General features: G+C 43.2%; 1 protein-coding gene across 16 annotated transcripts in view; it reads left to right on the top strand.

Annotated features, from left to right (window-relative positions):
- The window catches only part of gramd1bb (GRAM domain containing 1Bb), a 125,700-nt gene that overhangs the window by 76,896 nt on the left and 24,457 nt on the right, over window positions 1-24,347 (top strand). For 13 of the 16 annotated variants that reach the window (XM_037076445.1, XM_037076436.1, XM_037076543.1 and 10 more), the window contains one exon: window positions 23,993-24,203. In XM_037076445.1, the coding sequence (XP_036932340.1) occupies window positions 23,993-24,203 (211 nt within the window). Of the gene's footprint in view, window positions 1-7,581; window positions 8,105-16,430; window positions 16,912-20,010; window positions 20,108-23,992; window positions 24,204-24,347 lie in introns of those variants that run through there. The other 3 variants (XM_037076518.1, XM_037076526.1, XM_037076495.1) reach the window with 3 other exon arrangements.

Raw genomic sequence — 24,347 nt, 5'->3', positions numbered from 1 at the left:
ATCAGCAACAGTGAGCAACCCCTCAGCGACAGCCCGTCTGAACACGTCACACCACAGTATCTTACGCTCATTGATGATGAGGTCATGTGGAGCTATTTCATAATTCAGTGACGACAGAGCTGGCATGGTTTAGTTATGTAATTAGGAACAATGTGGAAAACGTGTCGATGGCACTCAGAGTTTAGGGGGTTTGCACCACTTTTCTGATTTTTGTCTAAGCTGTAACTAGAAAAAGTGACAGGACCTATCAAATCCATTTTAAAAATTAAACATTCCAGAGAGTATGCTGAAAAAGCTTCTCTGCAGTGACTCTCTGACATTTTTGTCCCTAGACAGCCGAGTCAGCAGTGCAGTGATACAGTAGCAGCTAAACTGTATAGCGTATTTTACTGGAAGTGGTGAAGATGTGGAGAGATCAGCTGAACCTGATCTCTCTGTGTCGTGGCGCCATTTTTCTGAGCAGAGTGGCTGTGTATTTGAGGAGCTCAGGGTCATGGATGTGATGAGTCATTGACGTACTGCATAATAGCTCCAGCCCCAGTGTAGGTTGGAGATACATGCACTCCTGTTCCTTTTTGCAGGTAGCCCGTAGCAATATACTACACTGATTATTAGTCTGTTTATACTGATAATCACTTTTGATGAGTCTCAGTTACACTCACTTGCAGTGAATGGGCTCTTGTTCATTCAGTATTTATTATATTTAATTTCTCTTTAATGTAGACAATACAGTCCATACAGATACATTCCCACAGCTGTATTATTTGTAGCTTGGTAGCGATATGGGTCACTGAATTTATTGAATTTCATCTTAATTGGACAACAGAGACAATAAGAATTAGCTAGCTGGTGTGGTATTTCCTCAATGTGAAATGCAGTCAGTTCATAGTAATGTTAATTTATTGCCATGACTAGGCCTGTCATGATAATCAGTAAATCAGTTAATCGGACAATAAATAAAAATGAGCTTGATATTTTTGCCAGCCCCGATAATTTCCATTTGCACGCTTGTTTGTTTTCCTCGTGACTCTCACGTGAACCCTCTTGTCATTCACTCTTTGCCTCTGTGTGGGGTGGTGGTACAAATTGCCTGGGAGAACAAACGTGTCACAAACGGCAATTCCACAACTGTACAGTGTGAAAGATGACATACTAAAAGGTTAGGGTGATTGTTTTTGGTTGTGTGTAATAAGTGCAATTTTTGATAACAGTGACTGAGAGTCCAATTTATTTATTGTTTTTGGTTGTTTTGTTTATTTATTTTGGATATTTAAAATGTCTTCTTCACATTCCAATTCCAGTATTAAATTTTGTTTAGAAATAAAAGTTTATTGATCATGGAAAGGGTGTACTTGCATTATTATGCCATTATCATTATATTAGTTGAAAAATGGTCTCAAAACGACGGTCTCAATATTATCGTTGATCACAATACTTTCTTGGACAATTTATCGTCAAGCAAAATTTGTAATGGTGACAGGCCTAGCCATGCCGGCGACTGAAGGGATGTAACAGAGACGCCAGTGTTGAGACTTTCATCTAGTAGCCCGGTTTCATCTAAAAAAGGTTGGAACAATGAAGGAGGCTCACTGGCTGTTTATGACGAATGTTACCTGACAAGGCTCCTGCCCGATGTGCTCAACTGCTGTTGTTTTTTCGTAGGGCTATCTTATCATATTATTATTACTTGTGTAATTATACTATTGTTATTGTTAAATTAGCTAGTAAAAGATAAGTAGAAGAGTCAAATAAATGTGATTTGATGAATCACTTTTTATATGTTTTCCATTTTATTTTTGGCTTCATAATGTTTTTTTATAGAAGCACTTGGTAAACAGCCACTGGTATTACTTCAAATACATTTTAGTTCACTGCAAGTGATGCACCAACTTTTAAGTGAAACTGCATGTCTCATTTAGAAAGGCACTGAGCAAAAGGTCTGATGCAATTGAATAAAGGTACAATCATTGAATTGTATAATGACAGTGACTGAGAAGCTGTTTTTACTGTGTATTGGTGATTCGACGAATCTGGCTGACCCAGTTGGCCTAATAGGGTCAGTATTGGTGCACATATCGACATATAAGTACATCCATACAGAAATCTTTGAAAGTGTTGGCAAATATGAAAACAGTGGAGGACAGACAGTGGTCAAATATTCTTCATGTCTTAAAAAATATTACAAATTACTGGATAATTATATTCAGTGGTGGTCTGTTTTCTCTCAAGACTAAACCTATCATTTGTAGGTGCATTTAAAAAAATGAGAATAAAAGGTATCTGTTGTCTCTCATCTTTTTCTTGACAGTATTTCAGAGACCCTCTGTGAGGTCCAGATCAGGCAAGTTGGCTGGCCAATCAAGCACAGTAATAACATGGTCAGCAAACCAGTAACTTGTAGTTTTAGCACTGTGGACAGGTGCCAAGTCCTGCTGGAAAATCAGCATCTCCATACCGTGTAGAGATGATTATTTCCTTTTCCAGCAGGGCTAGTAACTGGTTTGCTGACCATGGTATTGCTGTGCGTGACCGGCCAGCCAATTTGCCTGACCTGAACCTCACAGAGAATCCTCAGGGTATAGCCAGGAGGAAGGTGAGAGACACTAGACCCCACAATACACACGAGCTGAAGGCGGTTATCAAAGCAACCCGGGTTTCCATAACACCGCAGCAGTGCCACAGGCTGATCGCCTCCATACCATGCTGCACTGATGCAGTTATTCATGCAAAAGGAGCCATGACCAAGTGCACAAATGAACATACTTTTTAGAGGGTCGACATTTCTTTATAATAAGTCTGTTTTTTTATTGGTCATATGTAATACTCTGATATTTTGAGATACTGGATTATTGATTTTCATGTGCTGTAAGTGAAACATTTTACTATGTGTAATGAATGTAGAATATTATGAAAGTTAACAAACATTGAACTTTTCTATGATATTCTAGATTTTTGAGATGCACCTGTAGATTATTTGGGATAATCCCGAGATCTATTTTCTGCCACCTCTGTCCTCTCCTCCCCCTTGCTCTGCTTTGTTAAATAATTATGATTGTGTGTGTGTGTGTGTGTGTGTGTGTGTGTGTGTGTGTGTGTGTGTGTGTGTGTGTGTGTGTGTGTTGGACGCTTGTTGAAAAAGAAACCTCGGTCTATTTTCATCCTGCTGGCTGCAGCAGTAACAGGAAATGGAAGGCTTTTTTAAATGAGTGCTTTAATGTCAGCACGTGCGGCACTTTGTTCTTTTATTCATGGCACACGTGACAGCCATGCAGAAGGCCATCTGTATTTATCGCTTTTTTGGGCTGGCCCGATATTGTTCATAATGTCTATCCAGTTGCAGCGTTGCCAGTTTTGCTGCTGAGCATATTATGTCATTCATCGTCATCCTCATTGATGTGTCTTTAGCTCTCCCTCCCTGGGATGCTTTTATGTTTAAGGGCTGTCTGCACAGTGTCTGTTCTGTCCTCTGTGGGGTGTCAGCTGCTGGTGTGTCTTCTGCATAATGTCAAATATACTCCGGCCTCCTACTGAGCCAGTTTCTGTTGTGCATTGCTGCGCCTTATTTGCACCTGTTAGCCTCATTCTGACTGCTACTCCTGGCTTATCTGTTGTCTGTGACTCTGTTTAACATCTTTATCTGTTTCAATTCACACCTCCTTATTCAAAAACATCACTAAGCATGTGCACCCTGCAGGCTAATTACAATTCCTACTTCACCCAGTGGATTGAATACATGTTAGATTAAAGTCAAATTGGCAAATTGATGGCTGCCTATCTTTGCAGGCTGTGATGCATTTCTGCTCTCTGTCTCCCCACCGTGGCCTTGAGGACTTGGATTATCCAACATGGTCAATTCAACAATAAACAAACAGCCATCCAGTCACATGATCGCCCATTTCCTTCTGTGATTATGTACAGTAGCGATCAATCCATTGGGGGTTTATTCACCATGAGTAGGAGAGCAGAAAATGCGTAATCCATCCATACTGTGTTCAAGAATGAGAAACACCCCCTGAGCAGAATGGGAGAGTCAAACCAGCCGTGGCGTCCAATCTCACAAAGCAGTGTAGAGGGATTAATCCAGATTATCTGCCTATGCTATTCTTAGAAATAAATGAAAAATCTCTGGGCCAGATTAGGGTTCATAACATGCTGTTTTAACTGATGAGGTTTCTCTGTCAGGGCGTGAGTTTAACCTTCTGTTTGTTTGACATTTTCTGCAAACAAACTTTTCAACCAAGCGACCCAGAGAGTATTTATTTCAGAATCCATCCTATAAAGGGCACATTGAACATAGCAAGTATTCACCAAAAAAGAATCATTTTCATTTTACATATGAGGAACTGAATTTCTGTTCTCTGTCTGATGCCATGCAGTGGGAACACCTTTATTGTCCAAAGATTTTTCATGTAGCAGAACTCAGCTGTGATTCAGTCAGCAGGGGGCGTCAGTGAGAAGACTCCTCTCTAGAGGAGCTGTCCATTCAGCACCACCTTGTAGCTGCTTCTCCTCACAAGGCTGGACAGAGCACTAACAACAGTCAAACTACAATCACACACAGCGACAAAGATGAAATAAAATCTTTCAAAAAAAAATAAAGAAAAGTGAGTCCTTGAATCCCCAAAACACTCAAATGTAAACAATTTCTGTCCTGTTGCATAACATCTCTCAATAATCAGGATGATATAATTTGCATCATGCTGATTGAATTGATTTGACTAACCAGAATACAACAGAGAGCCACACCCTCTGTGTTAAAGCTGAGGTAAACACTGTCCAGATTGCATTATTACATAACAACACAAAACAAGTGCACTCTAATCTGATAGATCAATTGTCCAATCCTTATTAATTCCAGTTTTCTGTACCAATATTTTTTACCCAAGTGATAAATGTCATAGTGACCCTCTTGGATGCTTTGATACTCTATTTTTGTGTCAGGTAATATTGATATAGAATCACAGTGCATGCTCTTGAATGTATCAGGCATGTTAGTAAAGTAACCCAGGTCAAGATGAACATATTCTAGTTTGCAGAGTGATACCCTCAGCTGTCAGCTGTCAGGTGTCTGAACTCTGCAGCCTTCCTGGCTGTTCCCAGGAATCATAATGTCTAATATGATTAATACTAACATGACGAGCCAAGGCTTCAGGTATTGTTTTTTCCCATGAAATTGTTCGCAACCAGTGATGAGGTGGGCACCAGATGGACTCAGTGTGAGATGACTTACTGTCCTCTTGCTTGACTGAAGATCAGGCTACAGCGCTCACTGGGAAGGGATTAGAGCGCTCTCATATCTTTGCCTCTTTCCCTCTCTTTTCTCACCCCGCAGTCCCACCACATTCACAGTAGCCCACTGGGAGGAACTGTGCTGGCTAAGAGTGGAGAGCACGTGTCCTCCTGTCTGCTCCTGTCTGCCCAACGGCACACAGACAAACGATCGTCTTGACTTCGAGAGGTTCTCATAAAAAAAGGAATCACAATATGGTCTGAGGCGCTTTTAAGACACAGGGGCTGCCAGCTATTGATCGCTAGTTATACACTGTTTTATGAAGGCATCTTCAGACAAAGACACACATGTGCACACACACACACACAGTACACCTCATACGCAGACATTAGAGTGTATTTACCACTTTAAAGCACTATAACACACCAAACTGCAAACCTGCAATTTTATTAGCCAAACTGGTCAGGCTTTAACACCAGCGTATCTTAGGCAATACAAATGCTGCTATTACCCCTGTTCTTTGACAGAAACCCCACACCCCCCTGTGAAAGAACTTTACTTAGCATCTAACAAGCCACGGCTCCTTTGCTGTGTTGCTCTAAAAGGAGTTTCTGATTTGTTACAATTTGACAAAAAGACAATTCTTTTTTTAACCGGGGCAGGTGCTACCTTCTCCATCTCTGTTTTAGACCACGTTCAGAAGTCTCTGGAAAGTTGATGTAACACCGATAAAGTCAAAGAGCTTCTCACCATACACATCACCAAAGTTAGGTGTCGACTCAGTAGTGTCAACTGATCTTAGTTTGAAAGCGCGTCCTGAACCTGGCATGGGTCCGATTTGCATGCGTCCCCCCAGACTGAGCCCAAGTGTGCCTGCGTCATGTGCATGCCACTATCTTTTTTTGTTTTGTTTTGTTTTGGGTTTTTTTTGTGTCTCTTGCCTCTTTATCAGTCAGTCATGCGCTCGCTCTGTCCTGGCACCATTTGCATGTGAAAAAGCCAAGTGAGTGAATGGAGCTCAGTGACTCAGCAGGCTGAGCACCAATAACAATAATAACGACAAGTTTATATTTTGCTGTAATAGGTGTCTTATTGTCATTACAAAACAAATCAAATAACAAAAGAGTATCAGGTACAGTAATCAATGAGCCAGGGGTTAAATTGATTAAATCGATCACTTGAATAACATAAAATAATAAAGCTATAGATCATCAAAGCATGTTTTCAGGCCAACCTGAATCAGCATTAGCCCTAACATGAGCCATCCCTAATGAGGTGTAATTTGCAACATGGAGGGCTTAAAGAAGATTAAAGAGGAAGAATGTGCTGCACCCTGACCCGGTGCCTGTGGTCAGGTCAGCTATTGTTTTTGACCACAGCGCCAATTGAAGAGAATGGCTGGTTTCTCTCTGACCCCTGTGGCCTGAAGTGGCAGGGGAAGAGATTAAGCAACCAAGATGTCAGTGGACTACTCCAAGTTCAGAGGTTAATCCGTTACAGATATAGTTTAGATTAGTCTGCGTGGTGTTTTATTCAGATTGATTGCAGATTGTTGCTGTCAACGTGAAAAGTATTTTTAGATGGTTTGCCTCGTGGAATCACAGTTTACTGTCAGCAGTAAGACGGCTAGCTGGGCATGCCAGCGTTTGTAGCTTACGTTAGAAAAAGATAAACACACAGTTGAATCCTTTCCCAACAGTTTTGCTCTTGTGTTTTTGTGTTTTGGAAAGGCTGTATCACACGTCTCAGAGACCTGTGCACATCGTTTCCGCATGTGGAGAAACCACAGTTTGACAGGCCTGTCGCACCTTTCAATTAGACGATTAAGGAGTATTGACAAAAGACCCCGGGTAGATTTGAATTCAGGTTATTGCCGTTATAAAACACTCAGTGGCCAACTAAGCGAGCTGAGTCACCATCGTGTCCGTCTGATTCATTCTGTATGCAGCACACATACGCAGCACACAGCTATAAACACAGGGAGTACCCCAGTACACTCAATGCATTAAGAGATTAACAGGGTTAGCTGCTGACACTGATCAGGGCTGGAGTCCAATACAAGGGGAAAGAATTGCAGCAGCCCCCCTCCCCACTTAATACCCTTCTCATTCATAGCATGGTAGGTGGAGGTGGGGGTGGGGGTCACTGCACAGAGGATGTGACGGCCAGAGGCTGCAATCCTGCTCTAGTCCTCCAAGCAGGGCCAGCACGGCTTATCTCGGAGAGAAATAGAGAAAGAGAGCCATCTAGGGAAGAGGACAGAGAGAGCAGGAGCGAGGGAGGGAGGGGGGAGGGAGAAGGGGAGCGATCCTGCGCCTGCTCACTGCGAGCACAGCAAGTGCAGCTTTCATCCGCAGCGGAGACTGAGGGAGAGACGGAGAGAGTTTGAACGAGCGTACAGAAGCTTATGGGGCAGCATGATAGCTTGACAGAAAAGACAGAGATTTAAAAAGGAGTAAAAACCAGCCATGGTGGCATTTATTTGCATTGGCTAGCCCTCCTGCCTCTGCTGCAGACTGCGTGGTGAATATTGCGGTGCAGGTCACCTCCTTCTCTTTTGGGAAAACTGAAGAACCCCAGGGAGGTGTGAATTTCTGGCACAGTTGCTCAGCACTGCGGCACCTCGATACAAGCAGAGGAATGTAGCGAGAAAGGTGGGCAAAGCCGAGGATCGTCCGTCCAGACTTCGGTCCCCAGCCAACCGTCTGTCCATCGATCCCTGCGAGCATCTCTCCTGCTCTGTGTATGGGAGGTGAGGCTTTGGCAGGTCGTCAGTCAGCATGCGGCGGTGTGAACGGGCAGCCCAGTGCCCACAACACGCTATGGACATCAGACACTCCTCGCTGTACTAATGAAAGGCTTCAAGCTCGCCTGGTAAGGCTGAATAGAGAGCTGTTTCTCATCTGACTGTGTGAATGCAACTTGTTTGTCTGTGTAGCTTTAAGGCTGCCATGTATGCAAAGCACAACCCAGACGTCTGTGACCATTTTCTGGGATTTTTCTGGCCATGGCTGTATTCATCATTCCAAGGCTACATACTCTCTTTATTAGGCTGGATGGGCTGTCAGATATATGTTTTTTTTTGTTATTATTATTATCAGAAAAACAAGTATATTTGCATTTCTATTCAGTTACATAAATCTCCCAAAAATGTATGTGAGAAGGACACCATTAAGCTGTGACCAGTGTGTGTATATCCAGTGCAGTCAGTATGGGCTAGTGTGTGTATGTTTTGTTTTTGGTTTTTTTTTCTTTCCTGTTTTTTTCACTGTGGCTGTGGTGACCCTGCTCTGCTCCCCTCTGGCGGGCTCAGTGTGAGCGGTGCAGCTGAGGAGCAGCGCTCACGTGGCTGCCTGGAAAAGAGCAGGCACATGCTCCATCCGTCTCTCCCCGGCTTTTCGCCCTCGCTTGTTTCCCCCCCCGTTCCCCCGCGTTCTCTCTCACACATGGACAAACAGATCCACATCCAGGTGGCCCCGCTCTCACTTCTCTTTTTTAACCTGCATCGCTACGGCTCGCGCTCTCCGTGCACTTTTCCCTCCTTTCTCTCCTCTCCTCCCCTTGTGTTTGTTTATGCTCCTCCTACTCCTCTTGCCTGATATTTTTAGAGACGAATTACAGAGCACTGCAGGAGGGAAAAAAAATGTAGGGGGAGCAGTTTCAGCAACGTGCGTCCCGCTTCTTTCCTTCTCACTTTCACGAGGACCTCTTCTTTTTCCCTACAGGACCTCATCTTTTTCCCTCACGTCTCCGGCTCTCTTTCATTCTCTCTATATTTGTCCGTGTCCTCCTATCATTTCCATCCCTCTCTTTTCTGCTCTCCTCTTCTTTATTTTTTTCTGCCTCAAATTTATCATGTAATCCTCTAATCATTTGATTTCTTTAGGCTGTGGATTGTAGCTTTGAAAATTTTCTCTGTGGGTGTCATAGCTTAATCAGACTGAGTGCATACTGTGTGTGTGTGTGTGTGTGTGTGTGTGTGTGTGTGTGTGTGTGTGTGTGTGTGTGTGTGTGTGTGTGTGTGCATCAGCCACAGTTGGTCTATATGGGCCTCTTTATCATCTTGCAGCACAGAAACACTATTAAACCTGTCGTCACTTAATCTGTTTGCAGCACCCTGGTAGACACAGGTTGCTCCACCACTGTACAGCCATCTGTCCCATAGCCTCCATCACATGGAGGTGAGCTATCCGGCCGGCTAGCTTGGTATAGTTTGCCACCATGCAGCCATGTTATGTAACAGAACATCCATATGAATGCTTGTGGTGGCTCTCCCAAATGTTTGAGTATGTTTCTACCTTTCAGTCGGCATTATAATCCATTATAAAGCAAAACAAAAATCACTCGAGGACGGAGTGATGATGATAAGATATCAGTTCATAAACGATAGGATGAAATCTCACTCTTGTTATTGGTCTCTTTAAGGGCTGCATTCTGTTTTCTCCAAGGGAGGATCTGCTACGTAGGCAAACCAGCGTGACCCAGGGGTCATTCCGTAAATCAATATCTCAATCAGCACATTTGTTGTCCTCAGTGTTATAAACCACTCGCTGCCACTAGATATAGCAGCTTATTTATCTAAGCGGGATGCAGTGATTTATCATTGCAAACTGGTTTTACTGGTCTCCCAGTGGCTTTTTATTAGTGCAAAGATATTTGTTCTGACCATTTTATTCTCCACTAACAAACGAGATTAAGCTGATGAACTTCTGATTGTGTTATGTGTGCAAAAAGGCTAATAATAATTAAGATAATTTACCTGATCAGATATTATGTGAGTTTTAGTTAAGTTTATTTGCAAAAAAAAAAAAATAAGAATAAAGGTTTAACATTGTGAAGGGGAGATCAAAAATGGCTCATTGAGATAGAATGGTTCAGACAATGAGTCTGGTCTGATGGAAACAACAAATTAAAACATCTTGTGATGTACTGTGAGTTGATGTCGGGGGAAGCAAGTGTCAGAACCAGGCAGCCCTGTTGGGTGTATGTTTGTCACAGTGCATGCTGTGATTGAGAGCCGGGGCGAGGGGGGTATTTTTGCGTCATTACTTGCCTGTCAGAAGACAAGGAAGAGATAAGAAGAGAGAGTTGGAGGGAGCATGTGTGCGTACAAGCATGAGTGTGAGAGAGGGAGATTGCTCAGGATTTGGCAGTGGCACCAGTGTTGGGGATGTTTGCTCTTGATGTGACATTTGGTGTGACTTAAATCTGCACACACACACACACACACACACACACACACACACATACACATACACTCAGACACAGATGTGCACACACAGCCATCAGCAGCAGCTGTAGCAACAGCGAGGCACTGACAGCAGGCAAGAGCTGGAGCTTACTCTCTGCACGTGGCACCATGGACTGTGGTGTTGCTGCAGGACAGTTGGACAGACTGCGAGTGCAGGCTTGCACACTTAAATGCCCGTGTGTCTTTCTTTACCCCTAACTTCTCTGGTCAGTTGCTCAGCTCCGGTATCCTATTGGTTGTTGTCAATCAGAGCAGGCAACTGCAGTGTTTAATGTCGCGGTCACAGAGCAACTGAGCAAAGGCTTATTTCCACTATGGAGAAGTCTTCCATCCGCAATTTCTGCTTCCTGTGAGACTGTAGTTTTTACACACGCAGATGTACTGGCAGCATACACAATGCGTTGTACATGCTGTTATACACAAACAGAACATCAAAGACACTTGGAAACGCACAGCATCCATTAACATATGCACGAATGTCTCAGATCCTCACGTACATACATGCAATCCACGTCCCCGGGCGTGCACCATCCAGCGCCGAGCCACTTATGTCTCCCTGGGCTATTTTAGACTGACTTGAAAATTGTAGCTCCCAGGCCTCTGCACCAAGAAGATTCATTTCATTATGTAAAGTATCGGCGTGGGTGAAGGAAAGGATCCTCTGCATTAATGGTTAAGGTGAACTGCTGGTCGATCAGCTGGAACTCCAGCTATACCATGGTCGTCAGAAGTGGTTATTTACCGCCTTCCCTCTAGCAATAGTGGTTCTCCTTGCCCCGAAAACAAAGCGATGAGATGTCCACAGCTACGGGCTTGCTGGGGATGGACTAGGGGGCTTGGAACCAGCTGCAGCCTTACAGATAAAGCACTGCACCATCAGACTGGGCCACAGTGGACTTGAGAAAGTTCACAGCAGGAGCTCTGCAGTGGAGAGAAACTGCAGAATTGTTTCCCTCCTGGCCACAGCTTATTAACTCTCTCTCTCTCTCTCTCTCTCTCTCTCTCTCTCTCTCTCTCTCTCCCCCGTCCCCTGTCCCCTTTTTTCTTTTTTTTACTACTGCATCCTTCCCAGAAACCATTTGTCATCACTGATTATGCTCTATATCGTTCCCAGAAACACTGCCTTCACCCAATGCAACCAGCTTTTTTTTCTTTTTTTTTCTTTCTAAGCGAATATGATTGATGATGCATTGATTCTGCAATGATAAGATAAGTCACTGAAGAGAACAGATGTTTATTAATGATAAAGGACTGGTGTGTAGCTTGGATGTTTTGTGCTAGCAAGGCTAAGAAGGCAGATTGCATTAGTATGTGTTTATGAAAAATTTAACTTGGTCCGACAGACGGGCGCGTTTACTCCCAGGTAACTTTTGAAACATCATTCGTGCCTCGCTGTGGGAGCAAATGTCCCTGTTTGCCTCTGCCTCCATCAGCCTCATTATTAATGGACTGGAAGCTGCGTTCAGGGACAGACGGTCATGTGTACCTCTCCCTGATTGATGTCTGATGAAAAGACATCACATTAGCGTTCCATACACTTGTCTCTCAAATGAAGCCTGTCCAAACAATAAAGCCATTCTCCATTAAGCTTTTTAATAGCACAATCAGAACCCGCTCCCCTCCTCCCTGCCTTGAATCCTGAAAAACTAATGTACACCAGCAAAACATTACTTCCTGCTCAGCTTAGCATCGTAAACTTTCATGTGTTACTGTTTACACACAGGCATTGTCTTCATATAATTGATTGGTTATGTATGTATTTGCTCTCTGCTGTGACACTTCCACACTTTCCCTAATCTGCTTTGTCTTGCACCACCTGTAGGCTGAAGCAAACAATCTGTCACTGCACCCTTTGTTTCATTACACCTGCTAATATTTAGCATAAACAGATGCAGTAAGTATTGACATTATAAGAGTGGAGCCTTTCCCTTTTTGTGTGTTTTCTTAAGTACTAAAGTTCCATTGAAAAGAACACAATATTTGTCCTTTAAACGGTCCACAAATTTTCAAAAGGGCTGCCGCTAACTATTCCTTATCAGTTGATCTGCAGATCATTTTGTTGATTGCTTGTGTCAGACAACTAACAATCTAAATCCAGAGATATCGATATACCTGCTATCAGTTTTATCGAATGACATCTGGAAGATGGGTGTATAAAAGAATCAAACAATGTAAAGAAGAAAAAAGGTTGGATTCCTGAACGCTTTCAGTGTGTTTATTTGAGACACAACATTTAAATGAAAAAATTGACATTTGTTTTTTGTTTTGTTTTTTTATTGTTTAAAAGTGAAGCTCAGGTTTCTCATAGTTACCAGAGAGGAACATTATCATTAAAACATCCATAAATAGATTTGCACATTTAGCTGCACTAATGGAGCCCCTAATAGTACCAGAGACTTAGAAGATAAAACTTTTGAACAAAATAGAAATGGTCGTATGTCAACAGATAAGAAGCAAGGTCCACAATGGACTGATGTTGTGGTGACACACATGTAAGATGAGAGCATCAAAGCCTCACATGTGGAATATTTTATGGGAAAGTTATCCAAAGTGACAATCATCTGAAGGATGTCAGAAGGTTTCTGAATAAATTTAGTGGAATTTCCGATAAAGAAGATTTTAATTTGTGGACCGCGGGTTTAATTAAGGACTTGTTATTCATACAATGGAGATGGAAGGAAGTCAGTTTGTGACACAACTGCTTCTGGGACAGGTAGATCTTATTTATTTCAGGTGAAGTGTACAACACCAGTTTGAATGTAGGTATTGAGCGAATATGGGTTTTGTTGATAAAGTATTTTAGAATTTAGGACAAAAAAATGAATGTCTTTTATATACTCAGTGCTGACAGTGTGCAGGAATTCAACTTTTCATGATCATGTATCAGAAGGAAAAGCTTCATGTCATTACTTTGAACAACATGGAACCAACTGATGTTTTGAAATTCTTGCTAGGAAGATTAATTGATCATAAAAATACTTGTGGATTATTTTCAGTTAATTAGATAATTGATGAACTAAATAATAATTTCAGCTCTAACTGTGAGGGGTAGAATCAATATCAGCACACCCAACTCATTCTTAAAGACGTTTCTTTTACATGCATCTTGGCAGCTTTCTTCCGTGCGACATGTGTTGAAGAATTTTTAAAAAATGAAATACCCCTAGCGCTGAGATCACAAACACTTTCTGTCTCTGCCCCTTGCCCTCTCTCTGCCCACTGCACTTTGTCACCCAGCTTGCTTCCTTCCGGCTGTATATGCCCCTGCAGATGGCAGTGGCTCTGTCCCGTCCCACTGGGACAACGTGTCCCACAAGGGGCTTAATCTGGTTGCCAGTTTCCTGTCCCCTCCTGCCCCTCTCTGACATCTCCGCCGAGTCCTTGAATCACCTCGCCGGGCCGAGTTGTGCTTTTGAATTTAAATCAGTGTGTTTAATTATAGCTGCTTTTTAAACAGGTTCTTGTACCCAGAGGTACAGCAGGTTCAGTAAGAACCCAGAAATTGTCACAGGCCTGCCTTTGTCAGGTTGCCGCGCATTGAGGATAATTAAGCACTTTAATTAAGCCTGGGACTAAATACTGGAGTAATGTTCGTGGGGCCGGATTTAAATAGTCTTAGGAAAGGTATACAGTGGTTTCACTCAGTATTTGCTTGTTTTTGTACTTTACTAAGTGTTGTCCCGATCTTTCAAACTATCTTGCTAAGAGTAAAATGGAGAGCTCAGCTGTCACTGCCCCACTGATAATGATATCTTCCTTTCACTCCAAACACGGCGAAGTAGACTTACACTCCAGGGCTTTGTACATAACTAATTGTGTGTGTTCATGCTTTATGCAGCAGCGTCATCCCCTCACAGACACGCACCCTCCTCCAGCTCTGTCTTTTCTCACTCTCGTTGGGAACACTTCAAGTGGCGGTGCACATGAACGGCTTGACGGGCTGCCATGGCAACTGCAAGGCCGAGACACAGTCAGGCTGACAGACATTTCCGACCCAGCCAGGCGTCGCCACATTGATGTTGTCATAGCAACTCAGTAAACAGCACGCCTTTTCCTCAAAAAGATGGAGACGTTTGTTGGATGCTTTATCAATTGAGGTGTGTTCGCTTTTAATCTGCGCCAGAATTACTGAGGGGAAAGACATGAAATTGAAGCCGTTCAAGTCTGTGAAGTGCGTCAGCCGTCACTGACTGAGATGAATGAATCAGCAACCCAGCGCCCATCGCTGCTGATACATACCATATCTGTGAGGTTGTGGTCAATCTGACCATCTGCGTGTCCCCTGGGTGCAACAACAAAGAGAACAGAGGTCCTCTAAGTAGGTCAGTCGTTGGTGTGAGGCTGGGCAGGCTTATCTGGGCACACAGTGGTCCAGCTCAGTGGACCAGCTCCCTTTGTTCCACAGCACGGCTCCGCTCAGCGCTCCCACAGAGGGAGCCAGCATTGCTGCAGCCCCGGGGTCAGGTCTTTCCAGCAGCACAGCTCAGGACTCCATTTGCTTCTTTATAGAGATACAGAGGTGATTACTGACTGTGCTAATCTGTGTGTGTTTGTGTGTGTGCATGTGTGTGTGTGAATGGATTACTTTAAAATGACCTTTCCTGGCATGTTCAAGAGAATAATCAGTGCTGGGTTAGGGTTGATTGATTGTCACTCAAAACAGAATGAGCAGTGGAAGTGCTATTCTCATGTTTTGAAAAGGGCAGGTTGTGTCATAGTTTGATGTTAACAGGTTAGTCATTTTTTTCATTAGAAATGTGTTCCTTGAATGCACATGGAAACAACAATTAGTTAGAAACACTACATTAAGTGTGTAATCCACCATAACACCAGGACCCTGAAACTGAAGCATTTATTGTATTGTTTATAGACATGTCAAAATGTGATCTAAAATCTGTTGTCGTCAATCATATAACTGCTATTGAATTAAAAAATACCAAGTTTGGATGATTGACTCAGTTTGAACATCATCAGGGCAAATATAACAATCAGTGTTAAATGTAACAGGTCACAAACTTCACATAAAGTGCCAAAGGGGGAAGTGGGTTCATCTGAAGTTGAAATCACCATTTCCATACTTATTGAGGAGCATATGTAGTTAATGTTACAGGGTTTCCTTCAAGTACACAATAAAGATGAGTGAAAACAACTGAAGTAAGCACTTTACACTGCGGCAGGAATGACTAATCACATAGTTCTGCTTGACGATGCATTCAAATTCAGTTTGATTGCCTGAGGGTGTGGATGAGACGCAGTTAGAAATCGATGGTGATGATGCACAAGGGATAATATTTCATTATCCATCATTCATCTTTATATACTAGACAGTGCCACACTGTTGAAAGCACAGAATATATAAATTCATATTGGTTTTGTAATGGGACATCTACACACTGCAAGTGACTTGCGGGATACAACATTTGAATTTAGAGAACACCCACCTCTTGACACAGTTACCTGCCACATTTACGATATTGTTTGGACCCATGCATGATATATGTTAAATATGTCACACTTCCTTTTTTTCTGTACAAAGATTGTCCTTTTAGTAATTATGGACCGCATGATAATTTCTAATTTTCAATGGAATGGAAGTTGATTTAAGTGTTTGTGAGAGTGTGTCTGAGTGTGAAACCACGAATTGTGTTTACCACAAAGCCCGGTCTAGCTTATTGTGAGATTTAGAGGGAGCTTCGAATGTAAAGTGACCTGAATGCCGGTGATGTCAGCCCCTCCATTCATGAAACACATGAATAATTGAGGCAGCAGCAGGCTCAGTGCACCAGCACCAAGTAGAGGTGGAATGCAAAGTGAAAGCCATCTCTTTCCTCATTTGCTCTGTCTCTCACCGGCTCTCTCTCTCCCTCTCTCTCTCTCTCTCTCTATATCCGCTCACACATTCATCCTCAATCTCTTCCCATCTATTGTCAGTCTGCAGCCGTGAAATTCTGTGAACGAGGGGTTGAAATCGCGAGAGAAGAGCCTTGCTTGGATACAAGCGCATGCAGTAATCGGGAAGACGATCCAACGGCTGAGAGAGCTGAGGAAGAAAAAGGGGGAAGAGAAGAGTGCAGGTTGCTCAAGAGAACGGGAGCTTATCAGCCTCAATTAGACAAAGGAGGAGAGAGCGAGTGATAGGCAGAGAAAGGCAAAGACAGAGCCTGATCTCCAGCTTCAGCGGTTTCTTTCCGTCTGCCAGGAAAATACATTCTTTTTATCTGCTGCTGCTGCGTCCGCTCCCCCCCTCCATCTTCCTGGCATGCTCCAGATCTCGTCCACCCGCCTCTCTTTTATCCCTCTCTCCTTTCCCCCCTCCTCCTCCTCCTCCTCAGTTCCTCTCCTCCCTTTCATGCCTCATCCCGCTGCGTGAATGAAGCCGTTTGAAAAGGGCTGATCGCGGCGGAGCAGCTCTCTACATGGCTACGACCAGGTTAGTGCTGGGGACAACAGCCTGCCTACCTGCCTGCATTCACATGGAGCCTGCATAATGATTAGCTTCCCCGCTTGGCTAGATCAACATGTACTATTTACAAGGAGCGTCCAAGGGGAGGGCAGCTGCATCTCAGACCACCAATGCCTCTTCTTTGGCAGGTGGTGTTAAGGGCGATGTAAGCTGGTTATTAGGAGATCAGAGCTGGCCGGGGAAGATCAGTGGCCCTAAGCCTGCTGAGGAAAATCTCCCTGCCTGCCTCTTCCATCTTCTCTCTCCCCCTCCATTTATCTGGGCAGCTACCTTTCTCCTTTTTTACGCTGAGAGAGAAAGGAAAGAGCAGGGCGCAGTCCCGGGGATGATTCGCTGGATGAACAGCTCATTACTGGGGACTGACTACGAGGACATGGTGGTGTTTGAGTGCGTGACGGTGGCCAACGAGGGCTGTCGCTGCCTCGAGGGCTGCTACGGCGAGGTGTTGAGGGACTGTGTCTTTCAGCATGGGTATGGCAGGCTCTGTGATGCATGAGAGTAGATGGGTGGAGAAGGATGGGTGTGACTGTATATAATGTAAACTTCTTGTTGCATTTGTAGTGTTTGGTCAGTTAGGTGTGTGACGCTGCGCGGTTTATCATTTAAGCAACAACAGCGTAAGCTGTGATGTGTTCCTGCAGTGCATGGGCGTGTGTGTCCACACGCATGCCCATGTTTATGTCTGCTTCTGTGTACTGTATGCGCCATTCCTGTGCGTGCATGCGCAGTGGACTCTGGTGAGCGTGGTGTTCCTCATGGCCTTTTCAAACCAAGCGGAGCTGAAGGGCTGCTGCCAGATGGGTATTTTCCAGGGTCAGCAAAACTGTGAAAACAAGCAGGGCCTTTAGAAAGGCCCGGAACTCTGTTCTATTGTGAAGCAGAGCGATTGGACAGCTTGAGCCGGTTGGATTTAGAGATTTAGAGCTTATTTAAAGAAAAGACTGTAACAAAGTGGCACAAGTAGCATGCTTGTTTCTCTGTATTTTTCTTTTCTTTCACTCTAGTTGTAATAACCTGACCTATTTTCAGTGACTGGGACGTGAAGGGGTCCTGTCTGATCAACACCTTGAAGTCATCAGTTTGTGGAGAGCTCTGTAATGCAGATGAGTTCTGTGTTTGAGCCTCGGGGACCGATCCCTCTCGCACAGTATGCAAATGAACATGCTCTGCTGTGCCAAATATGATGTTTAAGTGTTTTATTAATCCAGTAAGATGGTAACAATTCTAGATACGGTCCGTTTTGATAGAAATAGGCTGTAATTTACTGTTAGTTAAACTATAATGTTACATTTTTCAGAGCTAGGTTAAAGCATGGAGTTTCAAAAAGCTAAGGTTATAATGTTCTCTCAGTTTAATTTGAAGGTAAAGCCATATCTCACAGGGTATTGCTTGTATCTTCTAACATGCAATATAAGTATCAAGAATGCATGCTTCTTTATTTATAGGATGACATCGATCAAATAAAATATGTTATTGCTGACGCAAATTCTAAGAAAACTACAGAAAGAACCATTAAGCACAAATAGGGTTTATACAATATTAACATCCATATATTTAAATGATGGCTAGTTGTATCAGTAAGTTCAGAATCCATCAGTAAACGCACAAAAGGAAAGCTCTGATGGGCTGTGAGGAAACGTCTGTCACTTTGCTCCCTGCTGTATTTCCCGCTCGGACAGCGTCTCTAACAGCAGAACTGCTGAAGTATATTTAGTCCCACATACTGAATATTTAAACCTCTCTCACTCTCTCTCTCTCTCTCTCTCTCTCTCTATCTTTCTCTGTTCACTGTTGCTATAGTGATCTTCGAAGCGGAGCTTTGTTTGAGCTTTGTAGTTGTGTGGGCGGTGCTCTAAGTGAAATGGCTTTTTAATTGTTAAATTGTTTGTCATCTCTGTCACTACAGTACATCACTGAAATCCTCGGACCACTTGTCGATGCCACTCTATAACTCAGTAGATCACGGGAGCGCTGCAGTGCACATTAGTGAAGCGCAGGTTCCCATCACCATCTCCAGCTCTGCTTTGATAAATTGAAGGGAGAAGTGTATTGTTTTGTCATCCTGTGGACATCAGAGTAGGGAATTAGTACATATATAATACATATAATGTACGAAAAATGTGCCCTTGCCAATATATTATTATTACATTTGTGTCAACAATAGAAAATGAATTTCTGTGTGTCAACAGGCAACCAGTGCTACCATCTGACATAATCATAGCAAATATGATTGAACTTACCAACTCTTTGTTATTACCTCTTCCTCTAGTATTACTGGCAGTTCTGCGTACAGTTTGTCCAGGTGGTGTTGCCAGCAAAAGCTGTTGCTCACCTGCTGTTGGTAGGCACAGTCAGTGTCAAACACTGATGTGACACTTTATTTCATTGCTTTCAAATAGAAATTGGAAGGCTGGCTAATCGGAGCATTGCATAGGCTTTGTCACTGTAGATGGTGATAGTTTATGTAATGTTATTGTGTTATGATTTCTGTAAAAATTATAATTGTATTAATGCCAGGAAAGGAGAGCCAAAGTGAGGACGAGAAATGGCTGAAAAGCAGGGGAAAGAAGGAGAGAATGACGGACTGAGGAGGAGGAGAGAGGGCTAATAACTCACAATAACTACAAGACGTTATTGTATGAAGTGAAACCTGAATTAAAAGAATAGCAGGACATCACTTTTCAAATGTAAATCTTCCAGTGGGGTGAGGTGAGAGGGCAGATAACGTCCCCCCCAGTGGTGCCTCCATGACTGCGTCCTTCATCAATAATAACTAGTATGTCATGTGTTTGTTGTAATAGAATGCTATTAGACAGGTAGCAACAGCTGTGTCCATTATTCTCCAGCTGAATAACTCATTGTGCTTCTTCATTTAATTCCCCGAGCATTAAAGTCCAGAGATAAAGCCTCGGCAGGTACTCTTGTTTTATGTAGTACTCGCCTCGTTTTGTCTCATGAAGCCATTACTAACAAAGCAGCTGTGATAGAAGCTTTTGTGTTCTCCTCCGCAGGCTAGCGTCAGCTGCGTGTTCAATCTATCCACACCACCATGCTGGTTCAAAGAGCAAACCGTTGTGTGAATGGCTGGTACCGTGCTTAGTCATCCATTTGCTGATGATGGAGCCGTGTCCCCCCCATTGTTGACTGCTGTGTATCTGGAGAGGTGAGGTGCTCCGTGAATTCCTCGTCCGCTAAAAACAACAAGTGGGGGTTCCTGAAGCAGACGAGATCCTGTTGCTTTCTGCACGGAGGGGTAGCATGAGGGATGAATGTTTTGTTTTATGTAGCACAGTTTAGTTTTTCTCTTGTATTTTGGGTCAAACACCCAACCAAAGCTCTTAATCGTGATACTTTTTGCTTTTCGGGCAACTTATAAATCATTTTACTCACTAGAATGGGGCTGTTAGTCTTATCCGCCTCTTATTTATGTTCAGTCCCGACCCCTTTTGCCATACCACTGGCTAAACCTGTGTGGATACATAAAAGTCAAAAAAGGTTTTTAACCTGAACCTGAACCTGAACCCCACCCGGTCTCACACCCATCCATGCTGACCATGTGACAGTGTGAGGGGAGTGTGTGCATTTCTGAGCATGATGAAAGCTGACTGAGACACCGTTAACCAAGCTAGGATATGACATGGAAAAGAGCAGCACTGTCACACTGTGTGACGAGACGGAGTAATGTGTCTGTTTATGTTTGGGCGGTGGTGGATGCAGTTTCTTGAGAGGTGGGAACACAGTATGTGCACCGCAGTATGTCTTAAAATGTGTTAATGATATGTTAATATCTTTAATGCATCATCCTCACATCACTGTGCTGCCATGTTCAAATGCTCAGTCAAACCTAATACAAACCGTTACTTTTCACTAAATAGATCTTTTGCAGCTATTATCCATTCATTTTTAACAGATATAGTATTGATGAATCCATTGTATTTGCATAAACACAACAAACCGGGGATTTTAAAACAATAATGGCAGCCCCACAAGAGGTTATCATTATTGATTCTTCGGAAGTATCTGTTATGTCAGAACTGGAGAGTATAATTCATTGAAATGAGAGCAAAGAACAGCACTGAAGTCTTTTCTCAACTGAAAACATGTTTTTGCTCTTCTCTCAACTGATTCAACTGAGTCTGATCTACTAACTGGCTCCACTGGTAGCACTTTACTATTGTAGTTCTAACTGGTTAAAGGTAGCACCGCAATATACAGCGATAAACAGATGACTGGTCCAAACACCCGCCAAGTTTTGTTTTTAAGTCCCTGCCGTTTCTTTTGGCACCTTTCCAGATGGTTCTGTGTAAGGAACCATGTGACACGTCAGGTTTACGTTCTGACACACCTACCTTGATTTGAGACACTCTGTACTCCTTAGAGATGTTGATCCTCTTGCCTTGTTGTAGCCTGTCCTGGCAGACAATGCCAACTGTCAGCAACTTAAAGAACGTACTGACCATCGGCTTTAAGCATAATCACCACATCATTTGCTTTCACCTCTCCCAATCAAGGTGCACGTGGCACAAGAACACATGCAGAGGCAGCTAGTTTTAAACAGTTTTTCACCCCACTTGTGCTGGATAATACACTTCATCATGGCCCAGGTCTCTGCAGTGATGAACAAATGTTTTAAGCTGCACCATTTTAAGTGGCTACAATCTTGGATAACTTTGTTTTCCTTGTATTCAGGGTATTGAAGAAGCCTCTTTATACCTCTGCTGGATTAGAAAACACACATCCACAGTTATGATGTCTCACTGAATGCAGTGTACACGAAATGACTCAAATTGTCCTCCTGTGGCAAGTCAGAATTATGAAGAACTTTATAATTTATAAAGGACTTTAACTTTTTAGATGTAAACTTGATGGCCTTCCACAAGACATCCAGGATGGCCACAAGCAAATATACACCATGTCTAATAAGAGGGCCACAGCAAATGAAATTAGCCTGGGAGGAGATAACCCATTTTATTAATGTGTTGCGCTGACCGGAGGAGCACTGTTTTCACAGTGCAAGAAACGGTTCAGTGATATTAGACAAACAGAACCAGAGGGCTTCCACACACCAGTACCTGACGTGTAGAGAATACAGGTGCTGTGCCGTCTCTTACACCATATATTTGTTATTCGGGTTGTCATCTATTAACACACTTCACAAGACAACGTATCACAGGATCTCTTCTAAACAGTTCTCTTTTTCATTTGTCTGCTCAAAACAAAGCATATGAGAAGTGTTTACAGCAACATGTGCAATAAAAGGAATAGTTATATTTTCAAAAACCCCATCTACCGTGTCTGTAACCCAGACAGTCTAGTGTCTGAGATTATCGTGCACGCTGAATATCAATGTCCTCTGCTTTCCGCCATCATAGTGAGCATTTGTATTCAGACTTCATACCACGATGGAGGATGAACACCACGTGAAAAAAATGTCGTATGAAGACATCCAGACGTGGGCCAAAGATAACACCAATACAGGCAAAATAGTACCCTGGTGATTACAATTTAAAACTGCAGCTTTGCTCCAGAGAGTCATCTGACATTCACCTGCCACTGAGCTGGAAGTGTTTGAAGTTTACTTCAAATAATAAATGTCTGACCACTTACTCCAAATCAGGTCTGGAGGGACTAATCAGTAGTGAGTGCAGAGTACACAATGTGCAGTACAGATGAAATGATCATCCACTGAACAGCAGAGCTCTTCTTAATCATATAAATTGTTGTCAGAAGTACAGTAATTTACCAGATCTGCATTGTCTATCCCCATGCATTAAACAGGTGTGCAGCTCTGTTGTGTCGTCCTTGCTGCCTTTTAAAATCAACCAGCGACTGGTACAACAGACCCTGGCAATTAGACAGAAGCTGTCAACGCCGTCCTGTATGATTCAGTGCTCTGAACTCCCAAATGTAACAGTAGATCAGTAATTCATGGCCACTATCAGCAGGCAATGGCTGGCAGTGACGTAATGGCTTGCATAACACCATGTCAAGTAACCGTGGCTGGCGGGCGCCCTGCCACACAGATCACTTACAGAGCCTTTTGTTAGCTTCTGTCAATGTGAGGAGAAGGCTTCTTGCTGAGCCATTGGTGTGTGTGTGTGTGTGTGTGTGTGTGTGTGTGTGTGTGTGTGTGTGTGTTAGAGAGAGAGAGAGAGAGAGACAGTGTCTAGTGCTGGATCACAGAGGCTACCTGATAGGAACTTTGTGTACGATGGAAGGATAGGGACTACCTGTCTCAAGACAACAGTCATTCCATTCGGCTGGAGATCTGTCAGACGAGGTTTTAAAGCAGATCGGCACGTTAGAGCATGAGGCAGATGTACCTTTGAGTTTGAGATATAACAGTCCGATGTTAGGGGCCTACTTTAAAAGCCAAAGTGATGCTTTCCTCCTGGCTTTGTATCTCTGCTCATTTAATGTTATGTCTTCGGAGTCCAGAGTCGCTTTGCTAAAGCGATTGAAACGGTTTTGATATCGCAGGGAAAAGGGTCCCTAATTATTTTAAGGCCTCATATTTCACACAGCTCGGAGTAAACAGCTCAATAAATGCTGGGGTCCAGAGAATATAAGATGGATGTTTTTCCAGTCTTAGTACATCTCTTAATCAGATTGGTGATGGGCTCAAAAGCAAACATATTGATTTCCTTATTGCATTTAAAGTGCGACACCAGTGAGAAAATCCTTAGGTCATGTGTGACGTGATGTCTAACTACATTTGTCTTCCTCGCTGCTGCCGTTGTTGTTGTTGTTGTTGTTGTTGTTGGTGGTGTCCCGTATTAGCTTAGCTGTTATTAGCAGGTTAGCACATGGTGCTTCAAGCCTGTTTAGCCTCAAATGATGTAAGCACGAGGAAACAGTATATGTGCTGTCCACACTGACCTGTAAACAAACAGCACTGCCTTGCATGGTGTCTACATTCATACATTTAGGAAGTACCCGATGCAAGACTACATTACACTGTATTTTAACATTTTCTGTGAGAGGAGACAACATTGATGTAACTGTGCAGATGATGTTCTCATCCCTCCTTCTCTCTGTTCTCTTTCAGCACTGCCAGTAACTCAAACAAGAGCACACCTGCCTGCTCACCAGTCCTGCGTAAACGCTCGCGCTCTCCCACACCACAGAGCCAGGAGGGCGAGAATATGGTCGAGAAGGGTTCAGACCACTCCTCTGACAAGTCCCCCTCCACGCCTGAGCAGGTTGTCCAGAGAACATACTCCCTGCAGTCAGCAAGAAGCGGGGGAAAGAACTCAAAGGTAAGCGACCAGGAGACGCTCCTTCTTTTTTTTTCTTTTTTTTTTAACTTACCTGTTTGACACATTTGCTCTGCACCCGTTTGAAGAGTGGTACACTTTTACTGGAGTTTAAAACATATTTAGTGTCTAGCTCTCGGCACTAAA

This window comes from Acanthopagrus latus, chromosome 2 (genome assembly GCF_904848185.1).
Source record: "Acanthopagrus latus isolate v.2019 chromosome 2, fAcaLat1.1, whole genome shotgun sequence".
Classification (NCBI taxonomy): Eukaryota; Metazoa; Chordata; class Actinopteri; order Spariformes; family Sparidae; genus Acanthopagrus; species Acanthopagrus latus.
The sequence above is the reverse complement of the archived record's forward strand: the minus strand, read 5'-3'. Positions and strand labels throughout refer to the sequence as shown.